The following is a 19,403-nucleotide window of genomic DNA, read 5'->3' on the forward strand; positions in this document are numbered from 1 at the left end:
AACAGTGCATATATATAGCACTGATTACTGCAGTAATGTCACTGGTAACCCCAAAAGTGTCAAAAATGTCAGTCAAGGGTCCGATCTGTCCGCCGCAATGTCGCAGTCCCACAAAAAAAATCGCAGATCGCCGCCATTACGCGTTAAAAAAAAAAACACCAAAAATGACAGAAATCTTTCCCTTTGTTAGTAAACGCAATAACTTTTGCGCAAACCAATCAAAATACGCTTATTGTGATTTTTTTTACCAAACATAGGTAGCGGAAAACAAATTGGCCAAAAATTTTTTAAAAAATTGGTTTTTACATCTTTTTTGGGGGGAATTTCATATAAAAAAATGTTAAAAATATTGTTATTTTTTCAAAATAAACGCTCTTTTTTTGTTTATAGCGCAAAAAGTAAAAATCGCACAGGTGATCAAATACCACCAAAAGAAAGCTCTGTTTGTGGGAAAAAAAGGACGTAAATTTCGTTTGGGTACGGCGTCGCACGACCGCGCAATTGTCAGTTGAAGTCGCACAGCGCCGAATCGCAAAAAGTGGCCTGGACGGAAGACAGCAAAATCCTCCGGTGGTAAAGTGGTTAAAGTGGAACTTCACTCTCCCAAACAACATGGACTACTTCTAATCCTTATGCTGCTATCATTATTAAATAGATAGGAAAGTGTATCATATTTACTTGTTTTACACTTTTTTTTTTTTGCATTTCTTCAGTTACTTCCTGGTTTCCATGCCTCGGCAAATGATGTCATACATCCCAGGAGTCTTGAGGAGGGTTCTCAGCTCTACCAATGCCTGAGACGGATTCCAGTAAGTAAATGATACATGAATCATCTGCCCTTACTCAAGATGGCCACAAACCAGAAATGCCTGGGGGACTTTTTCAAAATTATTTCTCAGCAAAATAAAGCATGGAAAATGGATGGATGGATGGATGGATGGGGGAGATTGTTTTTAATACTAAAAATAAATGAAATAGCGTTTTTGATTTGTGGTGCCCAGATGCAGTGCAGTTCCTCTATAAGGCCTCATGCACACTGGCCGTTTTTACAGCTGCTGTTTAGTAAGTGAGACTTTTTTTTTTTAAATCTACCTCTAAACTCCCTTGCACGTTATGCTACAGTGCCTTGGAAAAGTATTCATACCTCTTGAAATTTTCCACATTTTGTCATGTTACAACCAAAAACGTAAATGCATTTTTTGGGGATTTTATGTGATAGACCAACACAAAGTGGCGCATAATTGTGAAGTAAAAGAAAAATGATGAATGGTTTTCAAAATTTTTTTTACAAATAAATAGTTGAAAAGTGTGGGGTGCATTTGTATTCAGCCCCCCTGAATCAATACTTTGTAGAACCACCTTTCGCTGCAATTGCAGCTGTAAGTCGTTTCGGGTATGTCTCTACCAGTTTTGCACATCTAGAGTGACAATTTTGCCCATTCTTCTTTGCAAAATAGCTCAAGCTCTGTCATATTGGATGGAGAGTATCTGTGAACCAAAATTTTCAAGTCTTGCCACAGATTTCCAAGTGGATTTAGGTCTGGACTTTGACTGGGCCATTCTAACACGTGAATATGCTTTAATCTAAACCATTCCATTGTAGCTCTGGCTGTATGTTTAGGGTCGTTGTCCTGCTGGAAGATGAACTCCACCCCAGTCTCAATTCTTTTGCAGACTCTATTAGGTTTTCTTCTAAGATTGCCCTGTATTTGGCTCCATCCATCTTCTCAACTCTGACCAGCTTCCCTGTCCCTGATGAAGAAAAGCATCCCAAGCATCCCAGCATCCCATGCACTTTTCCTACAACTCGTAGCATTAGGATAATCTAGAAATCAGGATTATTTAAAAGTGTTTTAAGGTAAGCAATTGACCTGACCTATTTAGGTGTAAAAAAAAAAAAAACGAGACTTTAGCATCACTTTAAATGGTTAGTTCACCTTTTGAGAAAAAATGAAAAGGGGAACACCTTACACACACACTACCTGGTGATTTGAACTCTCCACTCTTCTCTACCTGCTTTCTACTGAGCTTTTGGGACTAAACAAGAGTGATTCCCTGTGTGGGAGCTGACCATTTAAAATCATTCTGATCGCTCCTGGAAGCCCTGTAGAAAGAAAGGGGGATTTAAAATCCCCAGAGTGCTATATTGTCTGAACGGGCACTGACAGCTCATCACCCACCTAGGTAAGTTAAATGGGAGGGCGGGTGGGGTGTAAGTTGTTAGTTCAATTTTCACTATTCTGAAACGGTGAACTTAAACGTTACATTGACTAGAGCTGTGTAAAATGCACATACACAAACACACATACAAGCATATATCAAATAAAGATACTCCTGAAACATAATTGCATGTATGCATACATTTGCATAGTTGTATGTGTACTTTAGTAAACAATAATTTACTCTAACATCTACATTTTTAGGTATTATTTTACAACATAAAGGTATAGACAAACAATGAACATATATTGAAGTATTTACCTCACTGATTCAGACATTTCAACATCTGGCAGAACTACTGTTATGCTACCATCTAGTTGCACCTTTGCATTTACCACAGGTTTCAGACCCAACATGTTAGGAGCTGTGCGGACAGCGACATTCTGCTGAAGACCACTCAAAGAGTTTCCGTGATTGGTAAGCGTAAAAGTATAATGTGTTTTGGGTTTCAGGTTTGTAATTAACTTCTTTGTTGTCCGTCCGTCTACATCCACTGTCTGCATATTATACTGAATCTTGAGCAACAGAAGAGCACAGGATAAACAACAAACATTAAAGAATAAACAAGTAATAGTTACTTTTAGCTGACACTACAAACAAGCCAACAACATGAATTTAAGTCCTATTATCCTAAATGTTATCTACCAAAAGTGAAAAGCCTTTGTGTCACAAAGGCACACAGGATGTCTAGTATCTAGTGATAGTTAACATCTCAGGTCTCTGTTGGGCTGAGGTACATAGAATACCTTGTTCTGTGTAGCTAGATACTTCCTAAGACTAGATATAAAGTTTGACCTGATTCCACACATGGGTAATAAGACAGCAGCTTGGAAGGAGACAGATCCCTCTTACTTGCAGGTTGTCTTGGCTCAGAGGACTTTCCTGAGAAAAGGAGAATGTAGAGAAAGATAGGGTGTGTTAGTTACGCTCCCATATCTGTATTCCTCTTGCCACAGCTTGTCTCAGGAAAGTGCTACAACAGAGGTACAATTTCTGCAGTTACAACTGATCCATCACCTTCCAAGCTGCTGTTGGATTTGCTGCATGGGGGGAGGGACAGGTAAGATTTCGTAACCAGATCCAGGAAGCACCAAGCTACATAGAAAAATATAGAAGGATGTAAACAATTTGTAATGGAAGTTCTTCTTTAAACCATGTTAAACACTGAATGCTCAGTAACCAACCAAAAAATTGCAACACTGATTGCTCAGTAACGGCCACAAAAATAGATAATCTGCTCTGCTGCCTGATCTGGTCCTCTGGTCCAAAATTCTGCTAATCCGCCTGTATATTTTGTATCAGTTAAAACATATCAAAAAATCAACAAGGTAGCCCTCCTGCCCCAAACAATACCAGCCAGCATACCCGGCCATATGAGCTTGCAATTTCAGAGACTGTCAGTGTGCATGGCCCTCTCCATGTGGATACTGATTTGAACACCCTTCTCCTTTTGGCAGGTCCCTCAAGAGTGTAACAGAGAAAAGAAAATGAGGACCCTATAACAATACAGAAAAATGCTGATACCAGACTATACCATCATTCTGGTACTGCAGAAGCAGGTGGACTCTGAATCTAATACTTGGAACTAACCTTCCCACAAAATTGCTAACTCCCAGTGAATTGGTAAGAGTGGATAAAGAGCTCAACTGACATAAAGTTAGAAGACACATGGAGGAAGTAAAAGAAAAAAAACGTGGTTAGATATACAGTAAAACAAGCAACTGGATATTCACTTCACCTCCTTATCAAAAAAGTGAGTGAATGAACAAATTTGAAGTCAATTTACCGCTGTGAATCTCCATGAAATTCAGTAATTTTAAAGCCAGAAGTTACAGAATAGGAGTAGTTTTGTTCTTTAAACTTAAGGTAGATCTTATAAGGTTTAGACTAGTGGACTGTAATAGAAATCCCCTGCATGTAATTTTAGTGACCTTCCAATCTTCATTGAAGCCCCAACATACCAACATATAATTTTAGCTATAAAGTTGGACTACTTTTACCTCTCTTAAATTAATGCATTTCCTCAGGGATAATATTGTGGCACACACTGCAAAAAGCAAGAGGGCAAGAGTTGAACCAAAGAACTCAAGTTGAAACATGCAAAAAGAGTTCTTGAGGTACTATGTACTCTGTAACTAAATCAAATAACCGCTCATCCATATGTTCTGGGAATGCCCTGTGATAGCTGGTTACTGGGCGGAAGTTTTTGGGGCTATTAATACCAGGTTGGGGCTCTCCCTCCAGGTCTCCCCGGCGTTGGAACTATTTGGAATCTATTAGGATGACCAGCGCTCACACCACTCTAATCTGCTGATTTCGTACCTTTTATATCATGCAAAAAAAGGCATACTTCTCCAGTGGTCCTCCCCCTCTCCTCCAGAGGTGTCATCCTGGCTCAAGCTGGTGGATGCGGACCTGCCTATGTATAAACTAACTTATTTGAATAGGGGTTGCCCTTGGGAATATGAAAAGGTCTGGGCACCCTGGACTGCTGATTGATTCCAGAGACCTGTGATTCCTTCCCCCCCCCCTCTTCCTCCTTTTCTCATTCCTCCTCCCCCCCCCCCATGTTTTCCCCCCTCCTTTGAAGGAACTACATTGCTCTGGTTTAGCTGCTGAGTACTCTCTTTTGGTTTCCCTCCGGGATGTGTACTTACTTCCTAGTACTAATTTGTAGACTATTGTGTGTTACTAAATACCTTGCTGTATTGCTCTTGACCCTCACAATGTAATGACTATTGTTGAATGCTTCTTGTATTGTTACGTTTTTTTCTCAATAAAGAAGTCCTTGTTTGTTAAAAAAAAAAAAAATAAGCGCTGCATGCCTATAATTTAGCTGCTGGTGTTAAATTATTAACTGTACTAACTTTGTAACAGGTACACCTTTAATATTGTCATTTTTGTTTTTAGCAAGAAAGAGAAGACCTGGTATGGGACAGAAAGGCTTGGTTCACACTTGTGTCGGCTGCGTTCTGCATGTAGGGAAGTTCATTCACTTCAATGGGCTTTCCTACTCGCAGAAACGCAATTTAAAAAGTCCCTAATCCCCTTTTTAAAATCACACTGCACAAAACTGAATGATGCTGCGACACCATGTTGTTACACACACTCGAAAACGCAGACGTTTTACCGATACATGGAGGTGCAATTTCCTGACTTACATAATGTTAACCTAGCCTTGCAGAGTATTATTAATATCAGTATTTTTATATTTCTTATTTTTATGTAGGTAAATCAGCATCCTCTTTAAATGCCTGTTACTTGAACTAGACAAAAGCCAGTGTGTAAACCAGTGAGGAAACCAGTGAGCTGATCTGCATGGCATGGCTATGCATGGCTAAGCAACAAATTACGGTGCCTTCAAAGAGATTCTGGAGACTATGTTTTTCACAGCAGGTAGCACAGAATTCAAAATAACAGCAGGGAGCACAGGATTCAACAAATCCTGTACCCTGGATATAGGCAAACACCTTGGCACGGGCAAATTAAGCTCAAGTCATTGAGCAGAGCCCATTATATAATCAACAGTGAGAATACTAAGGAGACCCTACCCTGTCACCAACTTTAAAAACTGCAGGTAAAAATCACAAAAATCGTGTTTATTTGCAGTGTTTCTCTTTTTCATAAATCATTTTTTATTTACTTCCAATTTTCTTTTGAGCTTTCAAGAAAATATGTCAGTTCCCAAGCACAACTATCTACCTTCTTGCAGTTACAGCCTTCTCCACTTGGCTTGGTTCACACATGTCCTCTTTCCCAAAACCCTGGGCGGTGGTTGTGGGGGTCTGCAGGCAGGGGGCTTATCGGAATCTGGAAGACCCCTTTAACAAGGGGGCCCCCAGATCCCCCCCATGTTCACCAAAAAATAAATAAAAACACTGACACAGTTTTTGACTATTCCTTTATAAAAAATAAAAAAACAATGTCCCCGAATGTGAATCCATCAATCACGTGGTCCACCACCACTGCCAGACTCAAAAAAAAGAAAAAAAGCTACTGCCGTTTGACTACTCCACTGTGTGACAGTTGTTAAATAGGTAAGGGGCGGGGCCACCCGGCAATGTCACCGGCAGCACTGCCAGTGACGTGACCGACCCAGCATGCTCCGGTTGGTGATGTCACAGGGGGCGGTTCCACCAGGTGATGTTGCCGGGTGGCCCCGCCCCTTACCTGTTTAAGAACTGTCACACAGTGGAGCAGGCAGGAGGCGGTAGACTTTGTTGCATGCAGTCTTTCTTTTTTCAGAGCCCTCGGTGGTGGCGGGCGTCGTGATTGAAGACAGATCTATATCAGGGGACATTTTTTTTAATTTTTATTAAAGGAATTGTCAAAAACTGTGCCTGTGTTTTTATTTCTTTTTTGACACATTTTTGGGGGGATGAGTATGGGGTACAATGTACTCCATACTCATTCAAATGGGGGCCGGGATCTGGGGGCCACCTTGTAAAAGGGGGCTTCCAGATTCAGATAAGCCCCCTGCCTGCAGAACCCCACAACCACCGCCCAGGGTTGTGGGGAAGGGGCCCATGTCCCCATCAGCATGGGGACAAGGTGCTTTTTGGGTGGGAGGGTGGGAGAGTTTACTTGTTCCCCCCCCCCCACCTTTCTTGTCCTGCCAGGCTGCATGTTCGGATAAGGGTCTGGTATAGGGGCTGCACGCCGAAGTTTAAAAAAAAAAAAAAAAACGGCGTGGGGGTCTCTCCCTTCCCAAATCCATTCCAGACACTTATCCTTAAAATCCACACCAGACCCTGAAAGGGCCTGGTATGGATTTGGGGTGGAGGCCACACATTTTTTTTTCCGGGATAGAATGCATGTTCAAAACTGATCCAATTCAGATGCATTCCCATGGAAGGCAATAGCCTGGAATTTGCAGCTGAACCGCACTGTAATGCTCAGGACTCTTTTCAAATTCGTAGCAAAGTCGCACTGCCGCTGCGCTGCACATATTTGATTCGGCTCCATAGAAAGCCGGTTTAATTCACGTCATGCGATTCAGACGCAGTTCAAAATGCATGCAATTTGCATATATGCGAACCAAGCCTATGAGTGTCTAATTACTCTCTGTCCTCCACCCCTTCCAACATAACCCTTTATTAAGCTGCCCTGGTAGGGGCTAGAAGAAATATGATAAAAGGTTCATTAAGTAACAGCCCTGATTCTGTTGGGGCTGCAGATATCACATCCAAGATGGAAGTGCTCAGCATCAGGGGCATTTGGATTTTTATACATGCAAGCGTTAAAGCATACAAAATGTTAAATACACATATTTTCTTCTGGGAATATTTTTGTTGAAATTAATGTTCTGATGACCGGGTCTCAAACTTTTTCTTGTGAATGGGAACACATAGTGTTCAGAAAGTTTGGGACTTTGTATTTTTTAATATTAATTCACTGGTTAGTCATTTTTTCTTCCACCACGCCTTCAATATTGCCTTTTGGCACACTATTATGTGTATCAGTTTTGGTCTTTACACTCCTTCATTGTTCACTCTTTACCTAATTGGACTATATTGGTGCACATTTGCACAAATCTATATATCTCTCTCCTTCACTCTCTTGGTCTTGGGCTTACTGACTCTACCTATATTTATATGATTTTATTTATAATATACTATCATTTTGATACCCCCCTACTAGAATTCTACCTTATTATTCAGCCCAAGACCCACCATGGGGCTTCACACCATGCTATTGGACCTTGCGCTCTGGCCTTGTGTGGGGACCTTGCCCCCTCAGTTCCCAATGGTGACATATTCCTGGGAGATCAACTCATTGACAACCATTACTCTTTTGTAAGTTATATAATTTTTATATTTTTTTAAAATACCCCTCCATTGGATGCAATATTGTTCTCATATTATATATATATATATATATATATATGTTCTTTTAGAAACTAGAAGTGTGCTTGCTCCTGATGAAGTGAAACACTTTTCACGAAAAGCGTTGAGCCATGGAGGCCATTTAAGTTCTTCTGTCATATTCATCATGCATCCTATTATCAATATTCATTTACACTCTACGCCTTTTTTATTTTGTTATTGATCCTTATTATTTTTCATGGTTGTATCATGTTATCCATACCTATATTTTTTATGTCCCCCCTCTATTTATTTATATTAACTGCTATGTACATGTCAATAAACACGTGATGTTAACCATATGCTTCTATATGCTTACCAGCAGATGTATATGTAATACCATTATCATTATGTGTATACTGGCCACACCTCATACAAAGTCCCACACTTTCTGAACACTATGTGTTCCCATGCTCAATATAATTAGGGATGGAGACTCAATTGCACGAATTTCATTTAAAGTCCCATCTCCCTCTTTTTTTCTTTTTTCCAACATCCCCTTGACTCCCCTTTTCCCCTTGTCCTTTTAATTTAACTTTTTCTTGTATCGTTAGTGGTTTAAATAGCTCCATTTACCAGTCCATCAGGGATAATACCTTCTATTTTAAAGTCATAGAAAAAAGTCAGTTGTGCATTAATCCCTCTTATGCCCACATCACCATCGGGGGTTCTAGAAAAGCCCAATGTCCATGTGTTGGGGACATAGCTTTCTTCGGTCCGATTATACTGTGTATTATGCCTGTTATGTATTTCTTGCGTTTTGAAGACCGTTCTCTGTTGACTGTAACATGTGCTTTGCTAAAGAGCGAAATAAAAACCTATAAATACAAAGCCCAATGCCAAGCACTGACCTGATGTTTTAAGAAGACTAACTTTTCTTTTGATCCCCTCTTGAGACACTGTACTGATCCTGAAATGTTTATTAACTGGTACCTGCATGATGTGGGGCTCTCATGCTCCTGGTCTTTTAGCCACTGGTATTCTAGCCTGGATGACTGAAGTATTAGTTTGCTATCATTCAATAAAACCCCAATGTATCCCTTTTTTAACCACTTGCCGACCGTCCCACGCAGATTTACTGCGGCAAGGCGGCTTGGCTGCGCATAATCACGTACATGTTCGTGATTATGTGCACACGGTCTCGGCGGCGTGCACGCCACCGGAGCCACGCTCTCGCTGTTTTTAGACACAGCGGGAGCCAGACTGCGGGAGGAGCGGGTTCGTTCGCCGCCGGCCTCCCGCAATCTTTAGGGAAACTGACAGGAGAGCTGCCTGTCTATGTAAACAAAGCAGGCGGCTTTCCTGTCAGACAGGCACAGTGAGATCTTGTCTCTCAACTAAGCTGAAACACTGATCTCTGTGTGTCTTTCACAGAGCCCCCCCCCCCCCCTCAGTTAGCAAGCACAATTAGGCTCACACTCAACTCCTTGATCACCCCCAGTATTAACCTCTTCCCTGCCAGCGTCATTTATACAGTAACAGTGCATATTATTTAGCACTGATCATTGTATTGGTGTCACTGGTCCCCAAAAAGTGTCACGGTAGTGTCAGATTTGTCCGCCGCAATGTCACAGTCCCCCTAAAAATACTAAAAATAGCTGATCGCCGCCATTGCTAATAAAAACAAAAATAAATAGTCCAAAAATCTATCCCATAGTTTGTAAATACTATAACTTTTGTGCAAGCCAATTAATATATACGCTTTTTGGAATTTTTTTTTACCAAAAATATGTAGCAGAATACAAATTGGCCTAAACTGATAAATCAAAATGTGATTTTTAAAAAAATTTAATTGGGAATGTTTTATAGCAGAAAGTAAAAAATATTGAGTTTTTTCATAATTGTCGCTCTTTTTTTGTTTATAGCGCAAACTCTAAAAACCGCAGAGGTGATCAAATACCACTAAAAGAAAGCTCTATTTGGAAGTGAAAAAAAAGGACATCAATTGGTATTTGGGTACATCATCGCACAATCACGCAATTGTTAGTTAAATTAACGCAGTGCCGAATCGCAAAAAATGGCCTGGTCATTAAGGGGATAAAACCTACCGGAGCTGAAGTGGTAATTAAAAAAATAAATATATGAAGAAAAAACTGGTGTAGTGGGTGATATAAAATCTGTGTTTAATTGCAAGTTTAGTAAAGGGGATATTATATGTTTCTATTAAAGCTGCTGCCCTTCTCTCTTTGATGTAAAAAAAAAAAAAAAAATCGCCAAGATTCCTAGTCTCCCTTACCAGGGAAGAAATGGTAATGATCTATAAGGGGAAAATAATGTGCTTGAAAATGCTTGACACTTTTTATGTTAAGAGGAACCTTCCTGTACATTAGTTTCACCAGACCAAAGAACCTTTTTAGTAAAAGAAATATGATCCATCCTAATACCTTGTATGGCGTTATTGAGTTGTAATTTTCAGGAAACTCCCAGCTAAGGAGAACAGAAGTCTTTGTTACCATTCTGACCTTGAAATTTTTTGGCATTACTGAAAAACAGCAAAGACAAAATAAAGATTACCAGAACAAGTTATTAAAACAGAAAATTCCATTGTGAAACCAGTGTTTATAAATGTACACTGAAGTGTGTGAAAAGAAAAACTGAATTAGTGTTTTTTTTGTAAGCTGCAACCATCTCTACAAACCCACACTTTGCTTCATGACTCTAAAACCAGAAATTCCATTATGATACTACTAAATGGATTAGTTAACAAACATATTTAGGAATGAAATATGTAAACAAGTGTATTTCAAGGCACATACTGAAAGGAAGGTGACAGAGAAGGCATCCCACCTTGAATGTCACTGGTGGACCCAGAAACTCAAGAGAAGTGTCTTAACTAGACTTTAAGAAAAGAAAAAGCACTTACCTGACCATACTTTCAGATTCACTCAGTTATTAGTAAAATAAAAAAATAAAAAAATACCATTCCAATTATTACAGTCACACTGGAGCTGGAGGATTCAGGCGCTGCTTGCTTTCAAGAACCAAAACTAAAAGCCAAGGAAATAAGACTGATAAGGCCTACCTTGATTTAGATGAAAAGTGCGGTACTGGACACTTGGACTGTAAGGCCCAGGCCCTTTACTGGTGTGTGCACGTATTTTGACTTCATACACAGTGTTAGGCTTCAGATTGCTCAGCAAGCAAGAGCTTTGAGAAGATGGTAGGTCCAATTCCAACACTTTTTCAGGAATTTCAGCAGCCCAGTAGGCTACTGTATACTTGGTGATATCCCCATTCTTTTCGGCCAAAACAGGAGGCAGCCAGTTTAGCTGGATGTTTACAGAACTGATATTGCCAGGCTCAATCAATAGAGGGTAACCTTTAGGTGCTTCCCCTGGTATGACAAACTCTTTCACAGCTTCCTCACTAAAGCCCGCCCGGCCTTTGACCGCCATTTTAAAAATGTATTTTGCACCTTTGTGGACATTGGTGGCTGTGTATGTCTTTTGTTGAGGTCCAAACTCTAGTGTTGATAAAACTTTAGCATCAAGGCGCCCAAACTCTAGGCGGTACCCTAGGATGTGCTCAACTGACTCACTTGGTGGTCCCCATTGTAATTGTAGGCTGCTCTCCGATGTCTGATGCACAGAAAAGTCAGGTTTTCCAGGAACTGTAAGAAGAAAAACAAAACAAAAAAAAAAAGTTTACCTAATGCATTTTATCATTACTAGTTAAATATACACTTTAATTACCACTTTTCTCTACAGGCAAACTAATCTCAAAATCTGAATGCACACGGCCTATTAGAGGTTAGTCACCTTTAAATGCTTATTGAAAATAGAAAAACTAAAAACTAAGTAAAATACTACCACTTGATCCAACTAGAGGTGTTATTTTACACAAAAGCTCCCAATAAATGTTTTGATCTTACAACATATGCTCTAACAAGGAAACCTATATAAACATATTAAGGACTGGGCGTATTTCTGACACTTGTTGGTTACAAGTTAAAATCATTATTTTTGCTAGAAAATTACTTAGCACCCGCAAACTTTACATATTTTTTTTTAGCAGAGACCCTAGAGAATAAAATGGAGATCATTGCAATATTTTTTATCACACCGTATTTGCGCAGCGGTCTTCCAAACGCATTCAATTTTTTTAACTAAAAAATAAGAAAACAGTAAAGTTATCTTAATTTTGTTTCTAAAATGTGAAAGATAATGTTACGCGGAGTAAATAGATACCCAACATGTCATGCTTCAAAATTGCGCTCGCTCGTGGAATGGCGACAAACATTGGTACTTAAAAATCCCCATAGGCGACATTTCTACAGGTTACCAGTTTAGAGTTTCAGAGGAGGGCTCAAGTTATTGCTCTTGCTCTAATGTTCGCGGCGATACCTCGCATGTGTGGTTTGAACACCGTTTACATATGTGAGCGGGACTTGCGTATGCGTTCGCTTCTGCGCGCGAGCTAACGGGGACAGGGCACTTTAATTTTTTTTTCTATTTATTTTATCTATTATTTTTTATTTTTACACAGTTTTTTAAAAAAACATTTTTGTGATCATTTTTATTCCTATTACAAGCAATGTAAACATCCCTTGTAATAGAAATAAGCATGACAGGACCTCTTTATTGTGAGATCTGGGCTCAAAAAGACCTCAGACCTCACATCTACACAAAAAAAAAAAAAAAAAAAAGAGTAATTTATTTTTCACGATGAAAAAAATTGGCTCTTTAAATGCATTGCTAGGAGACGACGTTCGACGTCACTCCGGTCCTCCAAGACCATAGAGTCCAGTGGGGGCCATCTTGCCCTCACTTGACTTCCTGACTGTGAGGCCTGGGAGGAGCGCAGACCGGATCGTTCTCCCCACTGCTGGCGGGTCCGGTAAACGGGGAAAACGACCAGGAGGCGACGGGAGGGGGGGCACCTCTCCCGCGGCACCGCAAGGGAATCCGCCGCTGGGACCACTCTTATGTGAAAGAGGACCGCCCGCAGATTAAAAAAATACCAGGGTTATGGCAGCTATCTGCTGCCATAACCCCGGTATTTAACGTCAAAATACTGACGTAAATCTGTGGTGGGCGGTCCGGAAGTGGTTAAGTTGTATTCCAGAACAATTATGTGAAGTAGTAAGGTGATCTGGTTTTCGGAAATGTAACATAGAATGCTAAGCCTCAGGATCCTTGATCAATGCCCACCTATATAATTTATCCTACCACTGCGCCAAAAAATAAATTATCACAAATATTATGTGTGGTGCTGTTACCATCTTCACGTGGTGTGGTGGAAAGAATCTTGACAAGATGGAGTTATCACGGACACTTTTATTCTATTTGCTAAAAGACACTTTTGTTACAGTATTAGAGGACTCATTCTTTTTTTTTTAGTTCACTGGGGTTCATTATTTGTTGATTGTGACATATGTTTATACACTGAACAAAATTATAAAACACAACACTTTTGTTTTTGCCCCCATTTTTCATGAGCTAAACTCAAAGATCTAAGACTTTTTCTATGTACACAAAAGGCCTATTTCTCTCAAATATTGTTCACAAATCTGGCTAAATCTGTGTTAGTGAGTACTTCTCCTTTGCGGAGATAATCCATCCACCTCACAGGTGTGGCACATCAAGATGCTGATTAGACAGCATGATTATTGCACAGGTGTGCCTTAGGCTGGCCACAATACAAGGCCACTCTAAAATGTGCAGTTTTACTGTATTGTGGGGGTTCGGGGGGTCCCAAAACCAGTCAGTATCTGGTGTGACCACCATTTGCCTTAAGCAGTGCAACACATCTCCTTCACATTGATCAGGTTGTCTATTGTGGCCTGTGGAATGTTGGTCCACTCCTCTTCAATTGCTGGATATTGGCAGGACCTGGAACACGCTGTCATACACGCCGGTCCAAAGCATCCCAAACATGCTCAATGGGTGACAGGTCTGAGTATGCTGGCTTTGTAAGAACTGGGATGTTTTCAGCTTCCAGGAATTGTGTACAGATACTTGCAACATGAGGGGCCATGCATTATCACGCTGCAACATGAGGTGATGGTCGTGGATGACTTGCACAACAATGGGCCTCAGGATCTCATCACGGTATCTCTGTGCATTCACAATGCCATGAATAAAATGCACCTGTGTTCGTTGTCCATAACATACACCTGCCCATACCATGACCCCACCGCCACCATGGGCCACTCGATCCACAACGTTGACATCAGCAAACCGCTCACCCACATGATGCCAAACACGCTGTCTGCCATCTGCCCTGTACAGTGAAAACCAGGATTCATTCGTGAAGAGAACACCTCTCCAAAGTGCCAGACACATCAAATGTGAGCATTTGCCCGCTCAAGTCGGTTAGGATGACGAACTGCAGTGAGGTCGAGACCCCGATGAGGACGACGAGCATGCAGATGAGCTTCCCTGAGACTGTTTCAGACAGTTTGTGCAGAAATTCTTTGGTTATACAAACTGATTGTTGCAGCAGCTGTCCGGGTGGCTGGTCTCAGACGATCTTGGAGGTGAAGATGCTGGATGTGGAGGTCCTGGGCTGGTGTGGATACATGTGGTCTGCAGTTGTGAGGCCGGTTGGATGTACTGCAAAATTCCCTGAAACGCCTTTGGAGACGGCTTATGGTAGAGAAATTAACATTCAATTCACGGTAAACAGCTCTGGTGGACATTCCTGCAGTGAGCATGCCAATTGCACGCTCCCTTAAAAACCTGCGACATCTGTGGCATTGTGTTGTGTGATAAAACTGCACATTTTAGAGTGGCCTTTTATTGTGGCCAGCCTAAAGCACACCTGTGCACTTATTTACCGTGTATATTACTGTACACTTTGGTAGATGTGTTGTCAACATAGAATATTAGTCTATAAATAAATGGCTTACATTTTTACAAATAAAATATTATATACATGTCTAAGAAAAAAGGAAAATCCACTCAAATGTTTAAACTGTATAAAGTACATGATATGATCGTGTATTGAAGTGTTTGTGGTTAACATACACAAGAAAGAATATTTTTGTGCCAGCATCCATTGTTAATGGTTTTAAATTTACAAAAGCCTTATTTTCTGAAAATAGCTTTTGTATAATGGTCAGTTCATAATGTTTAAATATGTAGAATTCTGGCAACATCAATATTTTACTTCAGATTAAAGGCAATATTAAAGGCTCACTTGTTTTTAGCAAAAATAAAAAAACTGAATTTTTGTAAAATCTTACCTGTAAAATTCCTTTCTCTGAGTCCTCCGACAGTCGCCGCCTCTTCATATTCGTCACATATGGGGTATTAGACTTTGCTCCGAAGGAGTAGCTAGGCAACAGAATATGTTAATATTAAAGCTATTAACATATCCCACCCTCAAGGGGTGGTCCCCTCAGTCAATACCCTCCTACTTCCTGCAACCATATCTAAGTTTCAGTGGAATAGCAGTAGAGTATACAACCAAACCCCAAAAGAGGGGCGGGGGCGGCGACTGTCGGAGGACTCAGAGAAAGGAATTTTACAGGTAAGATTTTACAAAAATTCCGTTTTCTCTTACGTCCTCCGACAGTCGCCGCCTCTTCATATTCGTCACATATGGGGACGTCCCAAAGCAGTGCAAACATGAGGGGTGGGAAACGCATCTGCGCCGAAAGGCAACGCAGTCTCCGCATCAAAGAAAGGAACCTTACCAAAGGAAGGAAACCAGCTGGGCTACAGGAAAAACAAGTGCTCAACAGGAGCAACAACCCAGGAAAAGACAAATAACCAGGGGATAAAAAACTTATCCCAACAGCCAGAGGTCCCCAACAAGGGACCCTAGGGAATTGCCGCACTAAGAACCTTGCGGCCAAAGGAAGCATCCGCCGATGCCTGAACATCTACTTTGTAGAATTTTGTGAAAGTGTGCACGGTCGACCAGGTCGCCGCCTTACACACCTGGGCTACAGAAGCCCCATGACGACAGGCCCAAGACGTACTCAGAGATCTAGTAGAGTGCGCCTTCACAGGCACAGGGGGAACCTTCCCCTGCAAAGCATAGGCCTGTTCAATGGTCTGCCTGATCCATTTGGCGATGGTAGAGGCCGACGCCGCAATGCCCTTCCGAGGACCCTCTGGAAGAACAAACAAAGAATCCGTCTTTCGAAAAGACTCAGTCGATTTAAGGTAAACCCTTATCGCCCGAACAACATCCAAAGAATGTAATCTCACCTCCTTTGGATGTTTAGGCTTCGCGCACAGCGAAGGCAAGACAATATCCTCATTAAGATGGAATTCCAAAACTCGCTTCGGAAGAAAAGAAGGATTAGGTCGCAAGACCACCTTATCCAAATGAACAACCAGATACGGAGACTTGCAGGACAAAGCCGCCAGCTCCGACACTCTGCGAGCCGAAGTGATCGCAACCAAAAAGGCGACCTTTTTGGACAACATAGACAACGAGATCTCCCTGATCTGTTCAAAAGGAGCACGTTGTAACACAGATAGAACGAGATTCAAGTCCCAAGGGGGCAGAGGATCCCTCCTAGGAGGAACCAGATGCCGCACTCCCTGAACAAAAGTGCCAACCAAGGAGTTGGAAGCCACGGGACGTTGAAACAGAACGGCCAGCGCAGACACCTGACCCTTTATCGTAGCCAGCGCCAAACGCTGATCGACACCCGTTTGAAGGAAAGACAGCACTCGGGAAACCGAGTACGTGCGACCAGGCAAAATAGGCCTTCCAAGTACGGTAATAAACCTTCCCCGAGGAAGACTTCCTCGCGTTGATCAAGGTATGAACGACCTCTGGGGAGAGACCCTTCTCCTTCAGGACCTCGGTCTCAACAGCCAGGCCGTCAAAGCCAGCGACTGTAAAGCAGGATGGTATATCGGCCCTTGAGACAGGAGATCGTCTCGAAGAGGCAGACGCCACGGGGCGTCGACCGCCAGATTCACGAGGTCTGCGTACCAGGACCGGCGAGGCCAGTCCGGAGCCACAAGAATCACCGTGCTGCGTTCCGAGTGTAACCTGCGAAGGAACCTGGACAGCAACTGAATCGGTGGAAACGCGTACATCAGCTTGTACTGATGCCACGGGGCCACTAACGCGTCCGACGCGTCTGCCCGAGGGTCGCGCGTCCTTGCCACGAACCTTCTCACCTTGTTGTTGAGACGAGACGCGAACAGGTCCACATCTGGAAGACCCCACTTCGCGCACAACATCTGGAAGACAGCCGGGTGGAGAGACCATTCCCCCTGATCCAGGGTCTGGCGACTCAGATAGTCCGCCTGCCAGTTCTCCACCCCTGGAATGTGAACCGCCGTTATCGCCGGGACATGAGTCTCGGCCCAAGACAGAATGTCGGCCACTTCTCGAGCCGCTCGGGCACTCCTGGTACCCCCTTGGTGGTTGATGTAGGCCACCGCCGTGGCATTGTCCGTCTGCACCCGAACCGGGCAGCCCTGCAGCCGGTCCGTCCAGCGATGAAGACAGAGATTTATCGCACGCAATTCCAGAATGTTGATCGGAAGGGAGGACTCCCCCTCCGACCAAGTCCCCTGGGCGGACAGAACGCCCAGAACACCACCCCAGCCCGACAGGCTGGCATCCGTAGTGATTACCGTCCACGAGATAGGACGAAACGACTTGCCCCCGGACACCATCGGGGACTGGAGCCACCACAGAAGGTCTCTTCTGGTGCGATGACTCAACGAGATTTGAAGATCCAGAGATTGAGGTCGTCCGTCCCACATGGACAGGATCTCCGCTTGGAGACCACGCGTGTGAAACTGGGCGAAGGGAATCGCCTCGAAGGCCGAGACCATCAATCCCAGACATCTCATGCACGTCCGCAGAGACGAGTGCGGAACGTCCCTGAGGGACATGACTTCCTCCTGAAGAGTTCTGAGTTTGTCTTCCGGCAGGAAGACCTTCGCCTGCACCGAGTCCAGAATCATTCCCAGGTAGGGAAGACGAACCGACCGACTCAGTGTCGACTTGGGAAAATTTATCGTCCAACCAAACTCCTGCAGAGTTTGCATCGTGACAGACAGGTCCTTCTCCAGACCCTGGCTGGTCGCAGACCGAACCAGAATGTCGTCCAGATACCCCAGGACAGAAATGCCCTGGGCCCTCAATAATGCCAGAACCGGTGCAAGCACCTTGGTGAAGACCCGCGGAGCCGAGGCGAGACCAAAAGGCAACGCCGCGAACTGGTAGTGATCCTCCGCAATGGCGAATCGAAGGTACCTCTGGTGACCCTCGAAAATGGGGATGTGAAGATACGCATCCTTCAAATCGATGGAGGCCATGAATTCCCCCGGAACCAGGGCAGCCACCACCGACCGCAGGGATTCCATGCGGAACTTGCGAACCCGCACAGAGCGGTTCAGAGCCTTCAAGTCCAGAATTGGACGAACCTTGCCCTCCTTTCTGGGCATGGTGAACAGATTGGAATAAAACCCCCGAAATCTGTCCCAATGAGGCACCGGAACCACCACTCCCTGAGCCCTCAGGTCCCGCACCGCCAGGTGCAGGTCCCGTAAACGCTCTGGAGACAGTTGAAGATTTGAGGGAAAAAATCTGCTCTCCGGCCGAGAGAGAAACTCGATCTTGTAACCAGATCGAACGATCTCCTGAACCCATCTGTCCCGCACGCGGGCCAACCAGGGCTGAAGAAAACCGAGCAAGCGTCCCCCCACCCCAAAACTGGGTGAGGGCGCCCCTTCAGGCCGCACTGTTATGGGCTGCGGATCCGGATTGACCGGACTTCTGTTTTCCAGACCAGGGCTTCTTCTGAGAGCCTTGAACTTTGAACGGTTTGCCCTTGTAGTGCGACCGAAAGGCACGAAAGGACCCCTGAGGGGGCCGAAAATTAGCATGCTTCTTCCCAGAAGCCCCCTTAGCCTTGGGGAAATGGGGCAAGAGAGTGCTCTTACCTCCGGTGATCCCCTTAATCAACACATCCAAGGACTCCCCAAAAAGGCGAGACCCATCATAAGGCAGATTGGCTAAGGTCTTACGTGAAGATTGGTCCACCGACCAACATTTCAACCAAACCAGGCGGCGAGACAACACCGCCACGCTGTGCACACGTGCAGCCAACGGGACTAGGTCCAAGTCCGCATCACACAGATACATGACACCCTGGTGGATTTGATCCACCATATCCAGGGTCGCCGGCGAGGCCGAATCGGCCACTAGGACGCGCCTAAGCATCTGCGTCCAACTTGCGACCGCCAGGGCCGCCAATGAGAGAGGCAAACAGAGACTTAAGCATAGAACCCGTAACAGAATAAGTATGACGGGCAAGAGACTCCAATCTCCTATCCGTGGCATCACGGAACACAGGGGAATCCTCTGCAGGAATCGCAGTGGATTTGTTTAAAA

General features: G+C 43.4%; 1 protein-coding gene across 12 annotated transcripts in view; it reads right to left on the reverse strand.

Moving 5' to 3' along the window:
• Nucleotides 1-19,403, reverse strand: part of PTPRS (protein tyrosine phosphatase receptor type S) — a 540,344-nt gene that overhangs the window by 210,318 nt on the left and 310,623 nt on the right. For 8 of the 12 annotated variants that reach the window (XM_082243958.1, XM_082243963.1, XM_082243957.1 and 5 more), the window contains 3 exons: nucleotides 11,107-11,694; nucleotides 10,469-10,566; nucleotides 2,482-2,735 (listed from right to left, as the gene is read on the reverse strand). In XM_082243958.1, the coding sequence (XP_082100084.1) occupies nucleotides 2,482-2,735; nucleotides 10,469-10,566; nucleotides 11,107-11,694 (940 nt within the window). The remainder of the gene's footprint in view (nucleotides 1-2,481; nucleotides 2,736-10,468; nucleotides 10,567-11,106; nucleotides 11,695-19,403) is intronic. The other 4 variants (XM_082243959.1, XM_082243967.1, XM_082243966.1 and 1 more) reach the window with 2 other exon arrangements.

This window comes from Pelophylax lessonae (genome assembly GCF_965119305.1).
Source record: "Pelophylax lessonae genome assembly, chromosome: 1".
NCBI lineage: Eukaryota > Metazoa > Chordata > Amphibia > Anura > Ranidae > Pelophylax > Pelophylax lessonae.